The sequence below is a fragment of the Cyrtonyx montezumae genome, unplaced genomic scaffold (genome assembly GCF_038088225.1).
Source record: "Cyrtonyx montezumae isolate F1298 unplaced genomic scaffold, pur_monq_1.0 scaffold_14, whole genome shotgun sequence".
NCBI classification, from domain to species: domain Eukaryota; kingdom Metazoa; phylum Chordata; class Aves; order Galliformes; family Odontophoridae; genus Cyrtonyx; species Cyrtonyx montezumae.
In genome coordinates this window covers 13,686,556-13,713,214 of record NW_027071870.1, presented here as the reverse complement: position 1 = coordinate 13,713,214, position 26,659 = coordinate 13,686,556, and the positions used below count along the sequence as shown (strand labels likewise).

Genomic DNA, 26,659 nt, shown 5'->3' with positions numbered 1-26,659 from the left:
GTTCTGTAGCTCTTGTTCAGCAGCTACTCATCGTTTGACCCACGAGGGATCTTTGGTGATATCTGTATTTTCTGGGCCAAGTACAGCCAGGCCCCGAGTGCTCTTCCCAACTGCAAGATACCTGCAAGAAGGAACAAAGAAGTTACTGTGACTACCTTATACAAGCTGAAACTATTTCAGGAAAAAAAGCTGTGGGATACGCAGCCATTATTTACTTTTACAACACCTTTTTGGCTTTACAGTGTTTTTTCCCCAGTCACCACAGTACAGCAGCCAGAAACAGCCTATCTGTTTGAGATGCTGCACAGGAATTCAAGTCTAAATCAGCACAGAGTGGCAGGAGGCCAGAAGAGCCAACTCCTTCAGGCAGGAGGTGGAAGTCAGAGCCGACACGCTCTTTGTGGAGTTCTGGGCTTCTCAAAAGCAAAACAATCCTACACATTCAGAATGTAGGAGGGAGGTGACATCTGCCAGAGTGCAACACACAGGATGTAATTAAATCTCTCTGGGTTACAAAAGCCAATAGTGAAAGTAGGGCAAGAGGCCAATGAAAGAAAGACAAGAACTTAATTGTGGCAACTTTTACAAACTCTTCACTTTGTTGGGCTTTTGTGCAATTTTTAAAGCATGGAGCTTTTCTCCCCTCCATAATCTGAGCACAGACTTACTCGTTTGCTACATGAACCAGGTTGTCTTTGTTAACAGCAAAAAGCTGCTCTCTGTGTGACTGCTTCATCTCATCTGAAAGCCCATACAAGAAATGGTCCATACCTGAAAGAAAACAAAGCCACATCTGCAATAACATACTGGAATCCCAGCTACAGCTACAAGCACGAGGCACAGACTAAGACAAGTACTTGTGCGGGAAGGAAAGAATTGAGACTACGATTTGAGAACTGTTCTGAGACAGAATTTAAATCAGAAGACCGTAGGTTAGAGCTGGGTGCATTTCTGAGGTATTAAGAGTTACCTATTTAGAAAAAGAATTCACTGATTCAGTTCTGTTTCAACTTCTTAAAAAAAGTGACTTGCATAAATAAGTCATTAGTAGTTATAAGTGTCTGGAAAATAATCCCTCCAACTTCTGAATAAAAAAACAATTTCTATTATTGTTGCTCATATTTAACTCCAAACCATTGTTTTTTTTCGACTATTCTACCTTCATCTTCTTTCATTCACCTACCATCAGGGAGCAGCATGAATATACATCCAGTCTCTCTACTGCGTAGACAAAAAGGAACAAGGGGAATCAGCATCCACAAAGTGCAAATTTTACCACAGGATTTAGTGCAGCACACTATTTTCTCTCCTTTAAATTTAAAGGAAAATAAATATCCCAGAGCTGAGAGGACGGTGAGAACGTACCTTTATCTGACGGAGCTATCGGTGCATCTACAGCAGCAAATACTGCCAACTTGGCTTCATCAATATCTTCTTGTGTGAATTCTCCAGACTTGGCCCATTCAACTGCTTTTTCAAATGTTTTCAAGGTGGCTAATGAATTTGGGTCCCTTAGTGGGGAAAGCAGTAAAAATTACCCACTTGAGTCTTACAAAATGAAGTACGGTAATTACTCCGTTACTTCATTCACTTCACCATGCATTACACAAAACGTGCACGCACCAAACATTTTACAACAGTGCGAACCAACCGTATTTTGAATCTGAGTACACAAGGGCAGCGCAGCTTCACACAGCAGTGTGCAGAGAACTGGTACCAAAGAGATGGTAAAGCAGCACTTTATAACCCGCTGTCAGTTTGCTGCAGCAGCTTAGCAAGCACAGCTTCCATTAAGAACAGCAGCAGTATTTATGATATGCCGTATCTTCTTTACGTTGCTTTTCCTGCTACACCTCTTTCTGCTCTCTGTAGAACAGGTGCAACAGGTCAGCAGCTACTGAAATACTAACCAAGACAAGTCCAACCACGTTGAAAACTGCAGAGAGGCAATGCTGCTCAGATTGTAGCCAGGAATGTTGCCCAAGTACTGTGCTAACCTATCTTTGGTAAAGAAAACCATCTAATTCTACCAGACTCATAACATTTCTGGTGGGGATTATAACTCATCTTCAGTACTTTCAAATCAAACTTCATCTGTAAATGCCTCTGCAAAACTAAAGCAGGTTAACTGTTCCAGACTGACAAAAAGTGGCAGAAAATACACTTTCTCCATTCTAGTTCATTCCCAGCAATGCTTTCTGAAGGTTTTTTCTGAATCTCTGATGACTCCAGCCATGGTCACCAGAAGGGGCTGTGTCTTTTCAAAAGCAAGACCAGAGGAAGCGCCCTTCTGCTCCATGATCTCAAATGCTTAAGAGTCTCCTCAACCCATGACAAGATCAATGAAAACCTGTCTTACATAAACCTGGTGCAAAGGCAGCACTGGTTGCTACACCGGCAGAGATAAGCTTCACTTTCCCAGGGATAGAAACCAGAGCAACCAAAGAGAGGTTTGTTAACAAAACTAATACACATTAAGCAATTAATCTTAACTGCATCAGTGCTGAATCACTTTCTTGTCACTCAACGTTCATTTCGATTAATTTATTCTTGAAGGAGAGCTGCAAGGAAGTCAAAGGTGCATGCTAGTGAGCAGTGCCCTCAGATAGGAACTTACCTGTAGGAGTAGAAAGTGAATATTCCATTGTGACTAAGTTTAGCACCTCCACCATAAGCCCCTCCTTTCTCTCTAATTTCTCTGTGTAGGAACTTCGATGTCATCAACCGTGCAAGAATTCGAAGGCTGTAATGAGAGATATAATACAAAGATGTTGAATGAATTGGATAACAGTAATATTCTCAACTGCTTCTACAGTAATCTACAACATTAATAAAAATTTAATAACAGCTGAGTGAAGTGACACAGTTGTAAGAGTTGCTACTTTGGAACAATCCTTCTTTATTTCACCTTAATGCAACACAAAAACAGCCTCCTCACTGCAACTCTGCTACATGCAATAGGACTGTCACTTCAGACACACCTTAGTAAGCACAGCTGTTATTTGGAAGCTTGGGGTTAGGAGTCCCAGGCTACTTCATCCCAGCACTAACTAAAACAGGGCATTTATGGACCTATAATCATGCAAAGACTGTAGAGAATGCATCATAAGTACACCACGAAGCTTTTACTGACACTCCATTTTCCATGGTCAGCCTAAAACATCCTGTTTTGGTTCGTGTTATGCAGCACACAAACAAGCTCCCTGCTGGTTCTGCCTCCTACCTTGCATAGTCTGCAGCTGTGTACGGAACTGTTCGAACGCATTCCCCGATATAGTTCACTGGGAAAGGAAGTACAAAATGGGTCTTCATCGGGCACGGTTTGAAAGTAGGATCCTAAGAGAAAAGAAAGCATTATCATCACAGCAGAGATTTCCTCTGAGAACTGGCTTTTTTTGGTAAGTGAACCTCTGCCAAACACAGACGCACACAGCTGCTAAAGCTGCCAGCTGACTTAGGCTGTGCTCAGTGACACTCAGCTTGCCCCCATTAGCCACCCAGTACTATGACTGGAAACCAAAGTGTGTAGATACTGCACATGAGCTACTCATCCTTGCTCAGCAGCTTCCCAGCCGTCCATGCAATACGTTATTACCAAAGAGTTTTGATATGCTTACTTGCTATGCCACACCTTTACTGTGACCAAACGAAGTGTTCATAACTCTCCACTTCTGTGTCCATCACACTTGAGTCCATCTCTTCAACTACACGTACTGAATCCTGAGCACCCTTCTCCCCACAAGGAAAGCTGCTTTATGGCAAGCAGCAGCCACGTGCGTTTCACAGATCCCCTGCAGTAAACCTGATTCTTATTTACAATCATATAATCTCTTAGGTTGGAAAAGACCTCTGAAGTCCAACCAACAACACGACAGACCTCAACACTAAATCATGTCCCTTAGTGCCACCACTGCACATTCCCCAAATACCTTCAGAGATGCAGTCCCCTCACATCAAAACTTCCAATCCTTCTCACATCTCCAAACCCCTAAAGCACTCTTTTGTTTTACACATATATTTATGTGCTTACTTAACTAAAAACAGAGCCTTAAACACTCCCAAAATCTCCTGTTGTTACATTTCAGTACTCCCAAATGTTTCTCAACTCCAGAGATTTGTTCCCAGCCCAACACCCCGCACACCTCTGCAGGGTTGGGCCAAGCACAGCAGTGTGTGCATCATTTGTCAGCAAGCAAAACCTTGGGCTGAGCTCCCACTGCCTTTTCTCCATGGAGAGCTCATGGTATGCCAAGTTGTGTTTCTCTCCTACATCCATAACTAAGTTTTCACTTTTACTGAATTGTCACTGATGCTTTTTTGTCTGGTGTCACTCAGACAGAAAATGATTTGGGGAGTAAAGGAAATAAGTAGGGGATAACTAGGAGCAATAGTAGACAGACTGGATTCTGAAAGAAACAATTTTTACAGTATCTTATTTCCTGCAAGCATGGACATGAAGCCAGCTACATGACCTTCAAATCAGAACCAACAGGAAAACAGCAAAAAGGGACAGATGGATGAACAAGTTTGAGGAACTGTTTAAATTGTACGGCGTGGACATAAATTGGTGCCCTCAACCAATAACATACTTACATTGATTAGTTTCCTTGTGATCTGCAAACTGTTAAGCACTTCGCTTCCCACAGGTCTGACTTCTGAAGATTTCTGCAAAAGATCCATCCCTCACATTAAAAGATGATTTGATTTAATCTAAGAATAGTATAAATGCAATCCCTACTCCCTCGGATTTCCTTTGGTAGCTTCTGAAACCACCATCAGCCCACATGTCTTCCCAAACATACACAAGCTACTTGATTATTTCTTTATATTTGTATCTCTAAGCGAACGCTAAATAAACCTCCTTTCAAGAGTAGTTCTGTACAGAAATACACCAGGAGAAATATTAAATAGCCCCCAGGAATTTCAGTTTGTTTCCTTCGCAGGTAAGGAATCAGGAGTCCATTCCAGTTCCAGAAATTAAGGCAGTGTGGATTCTCAGTCAACTAGATTGAACCAAGTATGATCCGTTCCAAACATCCCTCCAAATAATGAAGCAGATTATTTCCCATTTCCCTTTGGCCAGCACGCCTAGTAGCACTCAGCTAACAAGAAATTAAAAGCTTCACGCGACAGAAGAATGAAAAGTTAATTTTCATTCATCTCATACGTGAGCAGTCACTTCAGGGTAAGATTTGACAGGTGATCTACAGGATGAAGGCAAGCTGCTATATGTTTTGCCACAAAGGCAGCCTATCACAGAGCTGACCTGTGAATTTATTTAGACATCTTTGTAGGAATAAAGTGTTTGAGTGCACTTGTTGTCTTCTGATTGAAAATCTGTCGTTAAAGATGATGGAATTCAGTTGTATTTGATGCATTTGTCCCAGGTAAAGTGACTTCCTACCTCAATCACATGGGGACGGACAGGTTTTCTCTCCTTTTTACTTCTAGTTATGCCCTTTATGAATTTCTCTACTTCTTTCGATGCCTCTGACATCTGCTGAGGTGTTGCATTCACAGAACATCTGTCAAAAGACATTATGTTTTTTAGTATCTTTCTGTGGCTTTCACAGTCCATTTACAATTGGCACCACTACACTTAAGTGCTTCCTACTGAATCTCAGAACATTTCATCTGTGATCATGGATATCCTTTATCACAGAAAATAGCAAAATGCTCATACAACATTTGATATGTCCAAAGAAATTCAGTCTAATTATTTTTTTCTCTTATTTGCCCCAGTAGCTGTCCACTGATTTTTGGCACAAGGTGAGACTACAGAGATCTCACAAAACATCTACTCTGTATTCTCTCTCTAGGAGCACAGCTACTGTGATTTCACACAGCACACACACCTCGGTCATTTTATTCATCATTTTCTTCTTTGCCAAACAATCTACTGCAATTTAATGTTAATCAAACTGAACTACTTTTGAAACTAATGCACCTTATTTTTTCCAATTGATATATAAAGCAGGTTTCAAGATGTCCCTATTTTCTATTGAAGAGGAAAAAAGTTGAAAACTAAACTATATTAAACTACGACAATGCAATATAACAGTATTTCTCTTGGGCATCTTTCAAGGTTAAAAAAAAAAAGGCAAAATATTGATGGAATATCCAAAACATATCCAAGAATATCACATTAATAGCACATAAAACAGAGACTGAACATTTCTGCACTATTTCCTCAGGTCTTCTGTTTCACAGCATTCCAATACTGAGAAAAGTCCACTGACAGGCCACAGCCTCTCTCAAACCACAACGTCTCTTTTTGTTTAAGCCAGAACTCACCTGATGTTGTCACTGTTTAACAGATACTTCTTAATGCGTGGCAGTTTGCGTAGGATTGGTTTAATATCAGGCATTTCTGCGATTCTCTTCATCAACTTCACCTGCACAGGAGGGGCAGAAGGACTACAGATGAAGTCATTAGAAAGACTCAACAGAAATTAGCACTGACGTTCCTCAGTAAAGGACTTGAGCCTCACTTAAAAACACCATTAACTTTTCACCTGATCCATCCCACTGAACATTTCCTGCAGCTCTCCAGAGGGTGTAAGGTTTTTGCTGGCCCTAACAGAAGCATATAAATGCCCACATTCTGGAATCCCATTTGATAGTTCCTGGGCAGTCCTCTTAACCAGCACTCTAAAGTGTTCTTCCTCCTCAAATCGAGGGCTGAAAAAGAGTAAAAGCAGGTCTTTACATCTCAGGCAAAACCACACCAATGGGCTTAAATAATACTGCATCTTTCAAGAAAGAGCCTTCAGACCATCAGTTCTTCATTCAATCCATTATCCAGTCATGCAAAGGATGGAGTACTTAGATTTGCTGTCTGGACATGAACCTGGTCTAGGTGGCCCTGTCTGACTGGGCCTTGACCAGGTGGCCTCCAGAGGTCCCTTCCAACCTCAAACATTTTGGCATTTAGAATCTGGGAGTCACTCAAAGAGTTACGAAAACAAATCTCAAAGTAAGATCTGTAAGAAGCGATTGGGGCAGGAGGGAAAAGCAAACCCCCAAAACCATGCAAAAATAAAATAAAATAAAGCAGAACCCAAAGAACAATGTACAGTACTTGTTAAATATTTCACTCCATAAATGCATCATGTCTGGCAGATTTCTATCCAAGCACAGAGATGAAAAGAGCACACCCTGAAGGAAAAAAAGAAAACATACACAAAAAAACTCCTTTGGACAAATAAACTAAAGCAATGGAGAAACGTGCAAGAATGTTTGTCACAGAAGCGATGCAGTGGTGCCCACCTGACACTTCACAGCACAAAAGCACTTCAGTGCAGGCTGCATTACTATAATCGGAACAGATAGGAGATGTGACAGATCCTCACACAAAGCAAGCCTACTGATTACTGACTCTCAACTGTAAGCAGAAGTTTAGAAACCGTTTTACTTGTACTTCATATGAAGAATAAGGAACTGTTCTGGGGATGAATCTTTCTGCCAAAGAAGTGTCTCTACCTCAACTTCACGATCCATGGGGAACAGACTACAGAAAGCAGATCCCAGTAACTCTGAAATACTTGAGGATATATTCTTTGCTAGAGCTACAACGCCCAACACTAAGATCTAACAAACCTGGAAACACTGAATGTTTCTGAATCACAGTTAATAGTGACATATACACATTAACAGCATTTCCTATGCACAGCACTACTCTATTCCGTCCTCTACTCTTCCTTTCTGAAGAGTTTTACAGCACTCAAGAATCTAACTAGATGTGAGTGAAACATTGCCTTGAAATGGATGCCCGTGCCACACACTTCCCATAATACAAAATATTAACATACTATCATTGTCAAATATATATTTTGCCCCAAAAGCATAAGCCCATTCATACAATGCTTTCAACACACGTTAACTGATGCTCCACAGGAAGCCCTGAGTGACCTTAACTACAGAGCTGTTACTGCAATTTAACATCAGTAAGTTTATGATTAATTTACCTGTTCATACACATCCAGGTGTGAATCATCTGGAATGATATGTGGGCTGACAGACATCCCACCTGTTTTTAGCTCTATCCTCTGGGCTTGTTCCCTGTAATCAAGGGCTCCACATCCCAGCCTGTGAAAAATAATCATACTTATTTCCATTTTCACTCTATGGCAAAACCAAGGCTCACACACCAAATGTGAAGGAAGCTTCTAGGCAAACACAATTTAGCAACTAAGCAATTTAAGCAAACGTAATACTTCACAATTTATTTAAACAGAAGTGCTACACCAAGCTATCAACCCACTGCAAATTGAAAATGGGGTACTGAAAAGGGTGCTCAGTGTACAGGCTTACTCTCAAGGTACATATGGAATTAGAGTAGCAGCACCACATAAGCTGTTATCACTACTAAAAAGAACAGACTCCTTCTGGCACAGTGACGCTCTTGCCCCTTTGCATTTCTCTGATCACATCATAAAACTAGACCAAGAAAAATCTACATGAAAACTTGTATTTCTGCAAGGCAGTTTTTCATTCAGATAAAATTTCCCATCTGTTTGGGGAATGCCTGTGCTGACACCGGGAAACAAAGCAATGCAGAAACTGATGAAGGCTAAAGGAGTCAGCAACTCAGTGAGGAGGGGGAAGAATCATTGGTCCAGCAGTACACCAACTTAACACTTGTCTCCTTCCTACAAGGACAGCCACTGAAATTATTAGAAGCAATATTAGTTCAGTGAACTGTGCTCTATCTTAACAGCTTTAGCTTCGAGCAAAGTAAAGGTCTCACTTTGTAATGACGTTGCAAAACAGTGGCACATATGGTTTCAGTTCCTCAGGAAGAGTGTTCAAGCTGGAAACAGCTCTGAAGTACACAACCCCATTGGTTGGCTGAGTACAATACTGGACAGGAACTTCATCAGCTAGGGATGAATAAACAAAATAAGAACAAGTTTCCTCTGTAAGTACATGAAAGCAAAATCCAGTACTTGACACTTGCTGACAATTTTAGTAGAAAAGTTTCTGTTAAAAGATTACTACAGAGCAATACCACCTGCAATATTTTGGCACAAATGACAAAATTGAGACTATGATTTCTTGTTTCCTCTCAAGCCAGGGGCAAAAGAAAGACAACTATTAAGATTCAAAGACACTATTCAAGGACAATTAATGAGAGACTTCCCTTCTCCATGGCTCCCTGCAAGTTTTACTTTTAAAACTAGGTAGGAGGTAGGAAGAGAGCACAAGCAAATGTTCCCTGCACCCTGGACAATGCTGAAGTCTTTGGAAAGCAGCAGGATTGCTCAAGAATAATTGAGCATACCTAGCGACTTCTCTGACTGCAGGGCAGGGCAGGCAGTGAGAAAGCTGATCTTTCTTTTTTTATATTAATCTCACCCAAAGGATTCTAGGTACTCTGTGTTTAAAACTTGATTCCAGTCTATAATTCTGAAGTCTAAAGCTGCCTTTTTATTAGAGACTGGAAGCATGGGAGAACAAAAAAGCCAGGAGTTACGTGGTCAGGACTTCTGCCTGAGCCACAGTGCTATCACAATTTCTTTTGGGTATTGTATTTAGCTTGTTGGAATGCCCCTGACTTGGACAAAGAGTCAAAAGTAAACAACTCAGGCCAAAAAGACTGCCTTTTCCTTCTCCACATGCTACTGCTGCTCACAGTTCTGTTTCAGAGTATGACTGTTTATTTACAGCTAAGGCACACACATTTCTCTGAGATGGAAGAAATGCAACAGTTGGGCTAGTAGCTGAATAACAGTTCTTCTCAGAACAAAATACTGGTCATACCAACCTGCAAATGTTGTCTCCAGCACAGTGAATGGGATTTTGGGCTCAATGTCAGACACCTGCAGAGCTGGTAGACAAGAGGTATCCTGAGGTTTGCTTTGAAGATCAATTAATTCCAAACCTAAGAAAGAAAGCAGAATAATAGGGTTCATCATTTTCATCTTTTAAATCTACTGAGGTGATGCAGATCAGAGAAGCATACATTTTAGTGTAGCATCTTCTATCAGCTGTTCTTACAGATATTGCACTGGAACAAATTCTGTACAAAATTATGTCAATATCAGCAAACAGAATACTGTATCTTCATAAATTCTCTTTCCAAGCCATCCTCTTCTTTCACATTCTGCTTACAGGTGTTATTTCTTCAGGGTTTGAAATATCTGCCAGTTTGTTCTGTTGTCCAGCTCTGCAAACAGCACTAGGCAACACAGACCTTGGTTCTAACCCACAGGAGATCTTTCTCAAGTGCTGTCAGTACGCTGATGCAGCAAAACCATGGTGTGTTACCTTACATTTCAGCCTCTTTCACACTCTAGCTGGCTGCCTTTAAGAACTCTCAATTATTTTTGTATGTAGACAAACTCGCCTGAAAGATTCTGCCTTCTCCTGCTTCCCTCCCACTAACACTGCTTCTGAACATCAACTCAATTTTTTATGAGATTTCTGTGTCTAGATCAATGTTTTCACGAAATGAAATGACTGCTCAAGATTTCCAAGTTATTTCTCTGAATAGACCAAACAATATTACTTTTATAGTTGGCTTTTTAAGTAGAAAAGCTAAGAAATATGATTAGAAAATGTAAACTTCATAGAAGCATGGAACAAACCTCAGATGCTCATAAACAAAGAGCTTTAAGGTAAATGGTGGTATTAACCTTGTACTAATTGCAAATTAACAGGGAAAAAAAAGGCAGACTACAATTTTAAAACTTTTTTTGTTCTGACTGTGGGCTGAAATCTTTGATCATTCTGTTTTCTGAGTGCTAAAACTAATGGAATATGCCAACCATATAATTTAGTACAAACTGTATATATAACACATATATTACACAAGCTACCACCACCAACAAAAAAATTATCCAGTCCAGAACAAATGCTGGAATGTGTTTGATATATTTAAAGATCTTAAGACAGTTTACAGAGCAACAGCTTAAAACAACAGGGCGTATTTTTAAACAGTTACCCAAACAAAAACATGACTAAGTATGTTAACCTTTTTCAAATATTTGGGATTTCTGTTCTTCAGAAAGTGCATTGACCTTCTTTTTCAGTTTTTCTGCTTCCAGTTTTGCTTGTTTATCATAGTAGTCTTCCTCTGGACTCATGGACAGAGTCAGTCGATGTGGATTATCCTGCAGGAATGTATCCCAAAACAGAATTATTAATTCTGAGGGCTCCTGTGTTACCTCAGATTATTGCTTCATCAGAAGATCAGAACAGCCCATGCATTATTTAGTTTTGCCACGTTATCAAGAGAATCGCAGACAGGCCATTTAAGCTCCTCATTTAATGAAGAGCAGACTGCTGCCAGGGAGGAGATGAGAAGCAACTTATCACATGAACAACCATGAACAATTTTTGGTGACATTTTAGTATGGAGTCTGATTCCCCTAACAGCATACAGCACTTGTGTAATTAAATCAAGGTTAAACACTGCGCACAACAGTACAGAGCAGCACACCATAAGTTTTATCTGGAGAATGTTCTCAGATGGGGAATCCAGTTAAATGCAGGAGAATTTCATTAAACATCTCATTCAACGTGTCCACGCTTGAGTGCACAGAGATCCCATATGATGTAAACGTGCATGCCTTATCCTGCTTAAGAATGCCTTACAGTCTTGCTGCCAAAGAACCCCATGAATTATGCAAGCATCAGAACCAGTCAATTTCTTTGTTTATACACTGCACTGTGGAACTCTTGTAACAAAATTACTCAGCAGCTTCCATTTTATATAACAATGGGAGGCCATTCAAAAAGATGGTGACCTCAAAAACGCCCTTTTCAAAGTAGGAGTCAAACAGTAACATCTGTCACCGAGACACACTGTCAATAATTTGAGACAATCTAATCAGAATCCATTTTATGAGCTCATTTCCTCTGTGGTTATATGGAAAGACTTAAGGAAAAATGACTGACTACAGAGTTAAAAAGTAAAATGCAAAATTAATCAAGGACAGAAGAACAGCATCTTCTGATATCAGAAAATCCAACAATTCTCATGACCTCTACTGAGTAGTGTTTTATCTTAGAACACTCAGCAGAACTGCACAGTAAAGAACATACTCAAAAATACCGTGTCTATTTTTCTTAATACAACAGCCAGAATCTTGACAGCTCCTTACTACTTCCATACACGAATAATGCCTTTAGGAAAACAGATGCCACTGTTTTCTGTCACTTTTGAATATATGTGAATGAGCATTTACTCACAGGTAAATCGAGTTGGCAGTTAAGTATAATACATGAGTCCTTCAAAACAACTTCAACAATTTAAGGGAAACAATAAAAAAACAAAACATCACCACAACAAAACAAAAACAAGAGACTTCAGCATTGCTGTCACTGGATTTTTTTTGTTGTTCTGACAGTAGTCAATGCTGAGGGCTTTGAAACTGTTATAATGTATTTGCTGTTCTTGAATCTGCAAGCACTCTAATAGCTGAACGTACACATAAGGAAACAAGGGAAAGAGCAGAAAGCAATTAATGCCATCTGCAGAATTCAGACAACTGAACGAACGTGAAGTACACAAACGCAATCTTACTTAAACAGCCAAAGCCTTTTCAAGGAAGAAGAGAAAGCTCTGACTACGCCAATTCTAAAGAACACAACCAGGCCCATAAATCTGTCCATGTGTTTACTTCTCAATTGCCCCTCCATAGCATCAGGCATCACAGTTCAATTAAGCAAGAGTAATTTACCACTGTCCTGGTACATGCACTTCCAAGTGTCCAATTTGCCAACTTATCCAGTCTTAAGAAGTTCTTGCTTCAACCGTTTAAAATTAACATGCTTCATTAAAAAGCACTGCTGTTCATCTACACCCAAAAGCAGACAGCCTGAACTACTCAGTATCCTTCAGTTCAACCTGAAGTACAAAACTGCCATTCAAAAATTAAGACTGCAGCTATTTTTCTGAACACGTTCGTACCTTGAAATACTTCTTAACTTTCTCCTGTAGAAATGTGGGATTTTCTTCAAGGCATTGCCTGAACCGAGACACTTTATCTGCAATCTTCAAAAGCTCCACTGGATCCCCATCCTGATTCCAGCAGGAAGCGATGTACTGAACGGGAGGAGGGCAGTTAAATAAGCAAGACAGTCCATGTGCATTTCCATAGCTGGCAGCATCTGCATTCCAAAACTACCTTAACAACTAGACCTGAACAGTAGGTTTGTAATAACTGAGGAATGCTTTCAATAGATTGAACAGAACTGTAAAGCTGAAATATTTATTCAGATGAAAGGACTATACCATCAACATAATGTGTCCTTGTCCCCTCTATTCTCTCAGCCGATTTTAACAAACCCACTTCCTTTTTTTGCATAGGGGTTTATGGCTGTATTCTAAAAATTCATGGCAATATTCTTTCCTCTTCCCCTTTTAAAAACATTTTTTTCAGCCCAAGAAAGAAGGAAAAGCAGAGGTGGCCACAAAACAGTGTATGAGTATCATAGTCTCATTCACCCTATCAGTCTGATGAAGTGACTTATCACCAGCAGTGCCCCACAGGGCTCAATTCTAAGGCCAGTTCAGTTCAACATTTTCATCAACAATCTGGATGCAGGAGTTGAATGCAACCTCTGCAAAAGCTTCCAAATTGATAATAACTGAGAGGTAGTATTGACCCACTTGAGGGACAAGTGACCTTGCTGAGGGATCTGACAGACTGGAGTTTTGTGTATAGAGAGGAAGCATGAAGCTCAACAAGAGAAATGCCAGGAAGGAGTGATGCCAGAGACAGGTACAGAGGGAGGCAAGCAGCTGGAGAGCAGCCCTACAAACCCCAGAGAAAGGTGTTCAGCAGGCTAGCATGAGCCAACAGTGTCCTCTGTCACCAAAGAGGAAGAACTGCATGTTAGGGTGCATTAAACATTGCACAGCCAGCCAGAGGCAATTCTGCTATATTTAGCACCCGTGTGATTTTGCCTCATATATTGCAAACACTTCTGGTAACCAAGGGTGGATGTCAAGGCAGTTGAGTGTGTCCAGGGAAACAAAAGCTGGTAAAAGGTTTGGAAGGTACAATCTATCAGAGGAGTCTGAGGACACTGCAGTTCTCTAGCTAAGACAGAAGGAAGCTTAGAGGTGACCTCACAGTTCTCTGCAGCTCTCAAAGGAGGGAAAGCAGAGGGAGGTGTTGATCTGTTCTCCCTGATAAAATGATACTCCATACGCTTTCCACACAGAATGTAAGAAGAAAACGGTATCTGGAGACTGTCTGATTGTTTTCAATAGTTGCACAGATAAAAAGTAAGCAAGCCAGAACAGGCTGCCGTTTTAAAACACGATTTCTACAGTTTTAAGCACCTCAGAATCAAAAGAAAACCTACAGGCTAAGAAGAAAAGCTACCAGTTACTGAATTCTCCTATTTAAGTGAAGAAATCACAGAGAGCAAAGTCCTTCCAGTAGTAGAGTTAGCAATTCTATTTAGTAAATTACAGGGGCACAGGCCTAAATTCCAAAGAAAAATACAGTCCTCTGATTTGATTTCCAAAGAGATAAGCAATTGGCCAAAACATACCAGAAGTCAGCATTCCCCTCTTACAAAAGTTATCAGTCCTACTGCAATCAAAGCTTCTATTCAGGCAAAGACAATGGGTTCATTGCCTGATTAAATCATAAAGTGTGGAGTCTAGCAATAGCTTGGAGATTGCTGAAAAGAACAGATGTATACAATATGACAAAGAAAAAGCCATAAAGCAAAATGTTTTAGGTATCATGAGCCTACAAAATGACCCCATATTTTATAAAGTTGTATCACACAGATTTCTAACCCGTTCCTACAGAGAACATCACACGAGCACGTGTACAAACTTACCGACGTCAGGGCAAGACCAAAGCTCGTAGACTGATGCTTCAGCTGGATTTCAATTTTGTGAAGTAGAGCTTCAATCCTATCTTCTTCAAATCCTTTCCTTTGAGAAGGAGCAAAGAGAGAAGGAAATCACATCCATTAGCACTAATCACTCTAAGTGAAGTTATGAAAATGAATTACAGCATCAATAAAGGAAGCATTACAACATGAGATCTTACACACTGAATTAAAATTGATAGGAAAATCTTATCACGGTGCATTGTTTAGCAAAACAGCACCAACATCATTAAACTCCTGAAGGTTATGCTGATGAATATGCTCCAGTAGAGGAAGTAGCAGATAAGAGTTTTAAGGGTAATGAACAATATAATTACTTCTTCAGTAGATTTTTCTGAAACTTAATTAAAATTTCAAGGCATATTAATACCGATACGTATTCTTGTATTAGTAGTTCCATATATAGACACACATCTAATTGCAAAAGACTGTGTGAGAGAACAGTATTCTCAAAAATTTAACACTACTCACGCAATAACTTCATCAACTGTTCTAGCAATAATCTGTTTCACAGTCTCAATGTCTTTCTCAGCAATTCCCTGTAGGCCCACACTGAAATAGGCTTCCCTCGTTGACCCATTAAACCTAGAATAAAACACATTTAACTCAGCAACAAGTTGTAGAACATAAACATTAAACCTTCCAGCAAAGTCAAGCAGGAAACATTCTTTACACATACACACAGAGATTATTAAACTCTCAAAAAAAATTGCTGAAGAAATTGAACTTAAATGCACTTTTTGTTCAATTTAAGTAGTAGCAGCACATTGTTAAGAAAAGATACAGAATATGATATTAGAGAAAGAAAAACAGTTGGAGAAGGAAGTTAGTCTTTTCTGTTCATCTCCCAGTTCATCAGTATGTCCCTTCAGGTAATAAAACCTCTTAAGTGAAAAATTCACCTCCCTGTAAAGCTGAAGACATATATTCCACTTTTAAGCAAGCTAGCAGAACAGTATATTTAATTAATGCATTTAAAGAAGTCTTTGTAGAGTAAGTGTTGAAGATTAAGCATTCTGTTTCTGTTGCTACTGCTTTCAATAGCACCCAAGGGGAAAAAAAATAAATAAAAGAGTTTTGCCCAGGCTGTAAGGCACATTTAATTATAAGAACTTCTCTTTACAGAAACAAACTTACTTGCAGAAAAATGTAGCATTTAGCAGTTTGGATCAACACCAGCATACAAGAGGCAATCAGTGTTAACCAAACCTAAAAATCCACTGTATCATATTAAAAAAAAACAAACACCACAATAGATTCAGTGGCAGACTCAGATGTCACAGTCAGGAATACCCATCTCGGGCTCATCAGCACAGTCACTGATGCATGCTAAAGACAACTCACTGTATGGATGAAGACATATTAACTTACAAAAGGCTTAGCTGACAAAACATGCAACTAAATCACTCCTTCAGTGTTTGAAGACAGACACTATGCCCTGTGGTATCAAGATAAGTTCACAGCACTGGCACTCATGACACAGGACTTGCAGCAAACCCAAAAGAGATAACTTCAAGCCAAGTAGATTATCCCAAGGCATTACAATCATACTTTATTATTATGTTTAGGCTTAGTACTCAAACATCTGAGATAGTGGAAACAAGGCACAATTTTAGTCTTTATCGAGTCTAATATCAGTCAGATGTTCATGCCCTGAAATTGTTTATTTCTGCTGACAATAAAGGCAGGCTATGATGAGCAGCTGAGCCTGTTAGTGAAGTTAACAGAACCCACTCATTTGCAGACTGCAGTGCAAGGCTAGCTTAGTAGACTGCTTGCAAACACTCCATTCCAAATACATAAACGTTGGCATACATACCCTTCTGCATCGTGGAGATGACAAATTAATTAATGGTATCTAATTGCATAAAAACACACTCGTGCCAAAACAATCTAGTACTGGCTAGTACCAAACCAAAGAATTAAAATAAAAAAAACACACAAGGTAACCGTGCTTAGAAAAAGCAAGCAAACTCATTTTTCGTTCTTTTGAGTAATACCAAACACAAAAGATGAAAAGTCCATGTAAATTAGTGCACTGAAGGCGTACCATGCTCTTATCTACACATTTTTCTTGTTGATAAACAAGAAATGGTAGCACTTTCTTTAAACTTAACATGCTTCAAACAAGTTATTGACAAGTCAAAAATTACACTTGACAATGCTTTATCAGGAGAAACAACTCAGATACTGCATCAGAAAAATCTGATGTCCATATGAAAGATGACTTCTTCGAACTTGATATTGGTTAATACCTTTTCTAATATTGTTTATAGTGATGAAAATTAAATTGTAACACTCACCCAACATCAGGAGAAAAATCTGTACCAACACCAGACTCAATTAAGGCTTTGTAAAATGGAGAATTTGGTCCATCAACCAATAGTGAAGACAAGAGGCTTAGCGTGAACGTTTCAAAAACATCCGTAATGCTGAAAAAATATCAGTTATTCATAGCTTGATTTTTAATAACTAACACCAAACAGCACTGATTTCATTTCAGAAAAGTTACTTCTACAAAACAACGAAGGGAGGGAACAGAGAAATAATTATCATTTATGAACACCCCATCAAACTTAGGAAATTAAGAGCTCTGGGTTTTTCACTCATCATAACTAGCACTTCTATAAGCTTTGCAAGCTCAGTTTGTATGCAAAGACATAAGAAGTTACAAACAGGGCTAGACAGAGAAACTTGTATATGGAAGGCAACTGAAATACAAAGAAGCCAGTTTTCCCAAAGCCAAACCCATAGAATAGTTCTGTAAGAGAATGATTTTCCTTAACTCTACCTGCTAGAGAAGAAAAATTCTTAGCAAATTGCACTTTCCTTTGTTAAAGGAAACCAGTTCTCCCCTACAGGGTTGATTAAGTATTTCATTTTGATAGACTTACTCTGTCAACAAGTAACTGATGCTCACAGTTGTCTGCTTGGAAGGATCAGCAGCAAATGAATCTAAGCCACACGTTATATGATGCTCTTGCTGTAAAGTAGAAAAAAAGTACATTGAGTCAGACTACAAATAAAAAAAATGACTGTTTACATCTTCAAATCCTCCTTGCAAGACTTAAAATAATTTTGCAGATATTTACTCATGTATGCATACGACATTTACTCAGTATATCCTGAAAAACTAAGAGCTGTAGCCCCACTTTTTACAAGAGGAGAAATAAAGAGGATCAAAAGATTATGTCTCTATCTAACACTGAGCTTGGTTTCAAAAAAAAGTTCAGGCTTCCAGACAAACTAAGGAGGAAAATAATTTAAATAAATGGAAAAACCTCCTTGACACCAACCTTTGAAAACATAGCTAACCTTAAAGAAGCATATCCTGATACAAAGTATTAATACTCATATCCATAGTTCTAGATGGTTTACAGTAATAAATGCTATGGATCTCCAAATGCTGAGGGCATTTGAAAACTGAAAAAGAATGAAAATAAAGAAAGGTATGGAATAATTACATTACTGAAACCCTAAAGTAAACATGCTTTTTTAACCCCTTTAACAACAAACAAGAAAATTTCAGCTCACTTAATACAAGTATACTTACAAACAAACAAAATAACCCCAGCAGGTTACACTAAAATGCTATCCCATCATACTCAAGTTTCTTCAATTCCACTATTGGATGTGTACTTTATATTTTATTTTACACATACAGAGATATATTTTTAACTTAATACTTACAGGCTTATCCCAGAGTTTCTGTTTTGGGATGTCAGTCTTTGATTCAATTCTTTCAAATTTTACCAGTGCTTCCTCATGAATTTGTTTCAAATGTTGTTCCAGGGGAAAATTACCATAAGTGAAGAATCTGCATTTCAAACAAAAGTTCAGAATTACGCATCAGATTTCTACATTAAATAAGTGGAGACAGTTGGGTTTGTTGTTGTTGTTTTCCCATTCTGAATTCCATGTCATTTCCAGTGATTCTGCCACATCTACAAGGGATCAGGCTTTGAGGAAGGTTTAAGACCTATCATAGTCTGCCACGTACATAAAACCCACAAATGTGCTGGTAAAATTCCACAGCACTTTTCAGCCTCTGTCTTAAGCTCTGACATCCACACAAACTTGAATTCAGTTAGTTGCAACACTGCAAGAGGAAAATACTAGCAACTGGAATAACTCCAGAGCAGGGATGTTACAGGAGACACAGTTTTTATCATCCTCACACATCATATATAAAATAGGATTATACATTTCTCAACTGATCTGTAAAACACAGCAGAGTTCTGCAGGTCAATCGATTTAAGTACACTCCCATACCTACAAGAAACATTACTAACTTCCAGCAGATTAAATATGAGCATGGGCTATGTCTGAGGTAAAGGTTACTCCTCAATTAAAATCTAAGCTCATTTACAAGTAAATATTTGAAATGATGAAAGAAACAGAAGATGGTAAATTCAAAATCACATCACAAGCTGATGTTACATAAATGAATTAATAACACTATTAATTATAATAACTGTAACACATTAATAACTGATCACAGAATTGGTACAGAAGAAAGAATATCCTCATAATTTTCAAGTAAACATTTATCTTAAAAGTACCAACAGAATTAATGTCAACTCAAATAGATAACCAATATTTAGAATGCAGTACAGTAATGTGATTCAGGAGCAAATCAGCAGTCATGCAAGCGCGACTTCTTTTTAAACTTACAATCTCAGCTGATTTGAGTCTTTGGGTTTCTATACCCTTTATCTGTGCTCCTTAGCTCTACATTACTGCCAAGTACTTAAAACACATTGCATTTCCTTCCATCACATGCAGAGAATCATCTGAAAAAACTCTATACAAATGATCACAATCAAGCAGCCACACACAGTTTAGAAAACATACATCAGCCACCACTCATTTAGAAGTCTCTGCCTCCAGTTCAACCTTTCTCTCTCTATATAAAGCAAATTCCTTTCTTTGATGCCATGCTAGCTGCTGGAGAGTACGTCATCTAAGTTGCTGACCAAGAAGTATGGAAATACTGTACAGCTCCCCTCATAAAACAACAAACAATGATAACTCACTATATAACCTACTAAGTTAGTCACAAATTTCAGATACCTGGAATTGCTGGGATGATAATGCAAGGCATGGAACTGTTTAAGCTGCTCCCATGTAAGATCAGGAATACTTAAGGGATGTCCACCAGATACTACACCATATGTGTGATCAGGAAGGAGTTTATTCTGCAGGTGCTGTGCAAATACTCTCTCATTATCTGTCTTAAGAGAAGAAAAACACCACATTTTAGTAAAAGTCATTAATGCACATTTTAAATATAAAAGGTGGTCAGTATTAAGACCTAAGTTCTAACTTAACACAAGAACTCCCTGCATATGCATTTTCTCTATAGTCCTATGTACTCTGACAAAATTAACTATGTTATTGTGTCAACTTGAATGTTTTACAATAAAATCCATTAACAAGGTGCTCCTTTCTATGCAAAGGAATGTTCAATAGCCTAACCTCAGGAATAAATGTTTCACAGTTTGCTGACCTTACTGAAGAAATAAGGAGAAATCCACAAAACTTACAAATGCCCCTTTCATTTCATTAAAAACAACTCCTTTGAAAATCAGAGGTGTCTGAGGATCAGTTGGGTTCTCGTGTTCTAACCTCCAACCTTCTTGCCTGAAAAAAAAAATAATAATAACAGGAAGCACTGCTTGGGAGTTCAAGAGATCTGTTTGCTTTTGTATTTCTGTTCTTAAATCTAAAAAAACCCAACAATAATAATAAAAAAAAAAAAAGATTGAGTTTGCTTTTTATCTTAAGCTTACCAGAAATCTAGTTGCCGCAAACATGGAAAGAAAGCTGCATCCAAATACACTGACAGGAGATTCTGGAAATCCTTGGGATTTTGTGTTGAAAATGGATAGAGTGTGTAATCACTAGCTGCACACAAATAAACATAAAAGAGACAAGAATTTTTGAAAGTCTGAGCTATTTGTTCTCATTTGTATTTATTCATTCACCAATACAAATAACTGGTAAAAAAATCTAACTGAATAATATATTTACACTGCAATTATTTATGTAAGCATATAAACAATTACCTTTTTGTGTAAAATAAAGATCTAGTTCTACCTGGCCTTTGTAATTCCCAAACCAAGGAGATCTATTTTGTTGCCTTGCCTTCTTAGTTTTTAATTCCTCATACACAGTTAATAATAATGGCTCCCCCCAAAGGGAAAAGAATCACCGAATCGCTCAGGTTGGAAAAGACCTTCAAGATAATCCAATCTTCATCTAACCATCCTACCCTAACTCTTAACAATCACATCCCTGAGAACCACATCCAGACGGATTTTAAACACATTCAGAAATGATGACTCAACCACCTCCCTGGGGAGCCTGTCCCAGTGCTTAACAACCCCTTCAGTACAGAAGTTTTTCCTGATATCTGACCTAAACCTCCTGGTGCAACTTGAGGCCGTTTCTCCTTGTCCTGTCACCACTGATAAGAGACCAACCCCACTCTCACTGCAATCACCTTTTAGGTATTTGAAGAGAGCAATAACGTCTCCCCAAAACCTCCTCTTCCCGAGGCTAAACAGTCCCAGTTCCTTCAGTCACTCCTCATAGGGCATACTCTCCAAGCCCTTCACAAGCCATCTTGCCCTTCTTTGGACCTGCTCCAGCACCTAAATGTTCTTTCTCTATTGAGGTGCCCAAAACTGAACACAGTACTCGAGGTGGGGTCTCACCATTGTGGAGAACAAGGGCAGGATTACTTCTCTAGTCCTGCTCACCACATAGTTTCTGATAGAAGCTAGGAGGATGTCACTGGCCTTCTTGGCCACCTGGGCACACTGATGGCTCATATTCAGCTGACTGTCCAAGAAGATCCACCTTATTCATTTTCAGCAACATTTATTTACTTTGGGCTCACCTGTGAATGCGTTCATGAAGGTGGATAATGATCTGTTTAACATTTTAAAGAACGGATCTCTGCACGGATACTGTTGAGAACCACACAACACTGTGTGCTCAAGGATATGTGGGACCCCAGTGCTGTCCATTGGAGTGGTTCGGAACTGTAAACTGTAAAACAGACAGTACAGAGAGGAATGCACTTATGTGCTCTGAGAAGCCAACCTGTGTAACTGAAGTAACCTGTGTAACAAAACTATAATAGTTGACAATATCAACAGCTAAATTTATGTCCTACTTCGAAATACAGTCTTCAGTTAATTAGGTGAAAAGCATACATATACACATTTTTTAAAATCAAAACATTCAGAAAAAGTCTGTGGAAGGTTATGGTAAAAAAATAAGTTTTATGTCTTACAACAACATGTCAATCTATTAGGAAGTTTACTTAGAAGTACTGGACTTGGAAGCCATTGTATAGTTAAAAAACTATGATCTAATCACTATCACTGAAACTTGATGGGGCCAATCACAACTGAAGTGCTGTACTCAATAGCTATAAACTACTCAGAAGGGGCTGGCAAAGAGGCAGAAAAGGAAAGGTCTGTGGATTGTCCTCTGCAGGGAAAGAATAAAAATAAAAAGGATAGAATGCAAAGACAGCAATGAAACACAGGTTAAGAGCTTATGAATGAAAATTAAAGGCCAAACGAACTAGCGTTTACTACAGGCTGCCTGACCAAGGGAAAGATGCTGATAAAGTGTTCCTACTTCAAGTACAGGCAGCGTCACACTCGTAGGCTCTTATCATGCCAGGGGTCTTCAATCACCCTGACATCTCCTGGAAAAATAGCACAGCAAGCACTAAGTGGTCCAGGAGATTCTTGGAGTGTACTGAGGATGAATTCTTAAGACAGGTGACAGAAAGTCCAATGACAGGAGCAGCATTACTGGACCTGTTGCTTACCAGTACAGATTAACTAACTAATTGGAGAGGTCAATAACACTACTTACAGCCTGGGCTACAATGATCAGGCCTGTCAGACTTCACAATCTAGAAGGATATGGGACAAAAAAGTAAAATCACAATCTTGAATTTTAAGTGAATTTTCAGTTGTTTAAGGAAGTGAACCACTTTGGAAACCATCCTCAAGGATGAAGGAATAGAAAAGAACTGTGTGCTTACTAAGGAAACTTTTCTTGCAGCACAAGGCCTCTCAATTCCCATGTGTAGGCAATAGAGCACAAGATCAGCATGGCTATGTAAGGACCTCCTGGTCATGCTGAATTTTAAGACAAATGCACAGACAGCAGATGTAGAGACATACAGTCCTGGGCAGAATATACTAACACTGCCCAAGAATGTGGGGGTGTGATAAGGAAAGCTAAGGCACAGCTGGAGCTGAATTTGGAAATGATAGTGAAGAATACAAACACATTGGTTGTAACAGGAAGAATAAAGAAAATGCACCCCTCTTCCCAGTAGATAAGACAGAACTAGGGACAACCAATGTGGAAAAGACACAAAAAAGGTGTTCAATCTTTTCCCCTCAGTTTGTACTGGCAAGCACTCTTTCCACATCTGTGATGTCTCTGAATGTCACAGCAGCGTATTGGAGAATGAAGTTCCTTTCATTGTAATAAAAGATCAGGTTTGAGACCTGAGGATCCATGACTCCATGGGACATGAACTGCATCCCAGTGTCCTGAGGGGAACTGGCAGATGCAGTAAAGCCAATCTCCATCACACTGGAAGAGTCACAGTAGGCAGGCAAAATTCAGAGTGACTTAAGAAAAGGAAATATCACATTCATTTTTCAAACTAGTAATAAGGATCACACCAGGAACTACTGATCAGTCTCACCTCAGTGTTTGGTAAGATCATGGAGCAGATCCTCCTGGAAGTTATGTGGAAGCATAACAGAGACAAGAAGGCGATTACAGAGGAAAAACATGGTCCCATCAAAGACCAATTTAGCCTGTCTAATCTAGTGGCTTTCTACAAAAGATTGACTGTGCCAAGAGACAATGGAAGCTGGCCCCACTGCTGCCTTCCAATACCTACAAAAAGGTCACGATGAAACAAGTTAGTTGCACAGGTATAAGTGATAATAAGGATGGTTCTAACGTGGTATTAAGAGAAAAATAATCCACATAAAGACAGTTAAATCCTGGGAAAAAAAGGTGCCCAGAGAAGCTGCAGAACCTCTGTCTTTGGAAATTTTTAAGGCCCACATGAATATCTAAGAAACTTTGTTTAAGTGCTGATCCTGTTTGGAGCAGCATGCCAAACAACAGACATCACATCACCTGTTACAATCTTAATTACTGTAAGGAAGATCCACAAAGGAAATATTATTGTATTTGCTACCACAGAAAAAATCCAGTTACGAAGCTGAATTACAATGTATAAAGCACAGGTTGCTGGATGTGATACGTGATATGCTTTACCTGAATAGATTATTGGAATCCTCTCGAGCAACGTGTAAATATCTGGCTCCTGTAACATCATGACTAAGCTTCACTGCAGTCAGGAACAGCTCGGGAACAGCTGTAACCTGTATTGGAAGAAAACATCTGTATTACAAAGTGACTGCCAGACATTAAATAAATAAAGGATAACATGGCAACAGTTAGCTTGCTGATTCTTTGTTTCACGTTTTATTAAGTATCACCGTATATTTAAATAGAAAATAAATCAAAAATCTAAACTACACTACAATCAGAGAACTATACTCTTCTGGTATAGATATTAAGACTAGAACAAACTGTTGAAAAATCTAAGGAGAAGGCATTTATTCACATATCAGAAGGAAACTAGAAGAACTCAATTCTGCTACTGGTTCTGTTACTGCTAATGACTGCAAGAATACCTTCATTCCCTACTTCAACTTTTTTCTATTAAAATAAGTAAAAAGAAATTTCCCAAATTATTCCTATCAGAAGTTTTCAGCAAAGTAATAAAAGCAGTTCTGGGGATAAAATACTACTTATATAATAACTGGTACTTATTATACTCTTATAAACCAGCACACAGTGAGGTATCAACCATTTAAACTTTTAGAAGGCCACACTGAATGGTCAATGTCTGTAGCACACAGATACGCCCATGGTGCAGCATTTACTCAGGAACAGTAAATCCCCACAGGGACATGTGCTAACCATACCTAAAGAAATCAGACACAGAAGGATAAACAGGAGCAACTACTGCATCATTTTTAACAGACCACCGACAGCATCTACAGCATACAAACTGTTGGCCTCATTTTGCCATATCTTCCATCAAGGGGAAATTTATCCACCCCAGCAACAGAAGGAAGAGGCAATGCCCACCTGAGTTACCGTGAAGCCGTGGATTTGTTCTCCAACCCTATACTGCAGCGCCCGTTCGTTGGCAGAAATGCTCTTCCACCTCCATGACTTCTGGTTCAGAGACCTAAAACGGCACATCTCCATCAGGCAAAGAGCATCAAAGGACCACAGCAGTGGGAGCAAAGCATGCTCCCTGCATCTCGCACTGGGGCAAGGAGCAGAGGGGCAGCTGAGCACACCCCGCTGCAGCCCCGGCGCTGAGGGGCAGCCAGCCCAGGGCCTCCTGACTATGACAAGGGACAACACACCATTCTCCGCCCCTGGACTGAGCTTTTCTCGGGGCACAGGCCGCACAGTCATGCGGGCAGCGAGCTGAGTGCCGGGCAGGCAGCGCCCGTGGAGCAAACGATGGAGCACCCCCCCCACAAACCGCTTCCCTGCTTCATCCCCGTCCTCACCGCCCGCGGCTCAGCAGCCCCGCGGCCGCACGGTAGCGGCTCCACATGGCTCAGCGTCCCACAGCAGGCCGGCAGCCGAGCGGACGGGCCCGGGCCGTACAGCAGCGCAGGCGCCTCAGCCCCACCTGCATTGGCGGCAGCGAAGGAACGCCCCGCCCGCCATGCCGGCCCGCCCCTGCTGCGCGCCTCAGGGCGGCCGTGGCGCCGAGGAGCTGCGGCGCGTACGGCGCGCTGTTGATAAGAGGCTCGTACTAGTGCCCCCCAGTCGGTGTCCTGATGGGGCCTCAGCAACGCTGTTACGCCCACCAGTACATCACAGAATTTCATAGCTCGCTTTCACGAGGCCTGGCCGCCGCATTGCCAGGCCCCTTGCTCCTACACACAGGAGTCTGGTTGTTTACTTGGACATCAGAGGTGTGATGATGAGAGGACGCGTGTGAGCAGCTCCGCACTGCTGTCCCACACTGCTCGGCTTCACGTCTTCATCTGCTATGTTGGCTGGAGAAATTTTAAGCACTCTGGGAATGTTTATCCTCTCCAACCTTCTCCACCTCTTTGCTGTATTCCTCCCACGCTTTGACGCACTCTGTCCATCTCCCTCCTGTTATACTCGTTTATTTTTTTCATGTAATTTTTCCCATTTCATTAATTTTTACATCAAATAGCAAGGCTAATAACTTGCTCTAGTTAAACTCTGAATGTTGTGCATTAACTTATTCAACCTGTCATCTATCTTAATTACATTTCTTTCTCATTCATTTTTAAGCCCGGTGAAAAGATCCAGTAACTTGTGAAGATTCAGAGCTCTGTGCTAGTGAATGTCATTTGTTTACTGCCAATTTTCTTTGTACTTGATTTACTCCCTACGTTCTACTATTAGATGATCTTAGAGATCTTAGATGATTTTCGAGGTCTTTTTCAACTTTAATGATTCTTTTATTCTATCTGGGCAGTATTGGTGGTAAGTTGGACTAGATCATCTTAGAGATCTTTTCCAATCTTAATAATTCTATGATATAACTCACAGTATTTTTTTTTATTTGACCTTTTTTCTTCCATTCTTGTCACTCCAGTTTCATAGAAACTGCTTTCATTATGTTTCTAGGGATTTACACAGTAAAACAAAACTGGTATGAAGTTGC

At 39.8% G+C, this 26,659-nt stretch overlaps 1 protein-coding gene across 1 annotated transcript; it reads right to left on the bottom strand.

Annotated features, from left to right (window-relative positions):
* Positions 1-19: 19 nt before the first annotated feature.
* On the bottom strand, positions 20-25,590 carry PITRM1 (pitrilysin metallopeptidase 1). Its single transcript, XM_065731500.1, has 27 exons — positions 25,518-25,590; positions 25,081-25,183; positions 24,199-24,305; positions 21,767-21,918; positions 20,655-20,769; positions 20,409-20,505; positions 19,936-20,096; positions 18,553-18,679; positions 17,757-17,845; positions 17,166-17,294; positions 15,334-15,447; positions 14,809-14,905; positions 12,917-13,051; positions 10,976-11,114; positions 9,767-9,883; positions 8,750-8,882; positions 7,968-8,088; positions 7,082-7,158; positions 6,516-6,681; positions 6,295-6,395; positions 5,405-5,525; positions 4,594-4,665; positions 3,224-3,336; positions 2,618-2,743; positions 1,366-1,511; positions 669-771; positions 20-121 (listed from the first exon to the last, which is right to left on the bottom strand). The coding sequence occupies exons 1-27, from the start codon at positions 25,562-25,564 to the stop codon at positions 28-30; spliced, it is 3,102 nt and encodes a 1,033-aa protein (XP_065587572.1). The 5' UTR covers positions 25,565-25,590; the 3' UTR covers positions 20-27.
* Between the last annotated feature and the right edge of the window lie 1,069 nt (positions 25,591-26,659).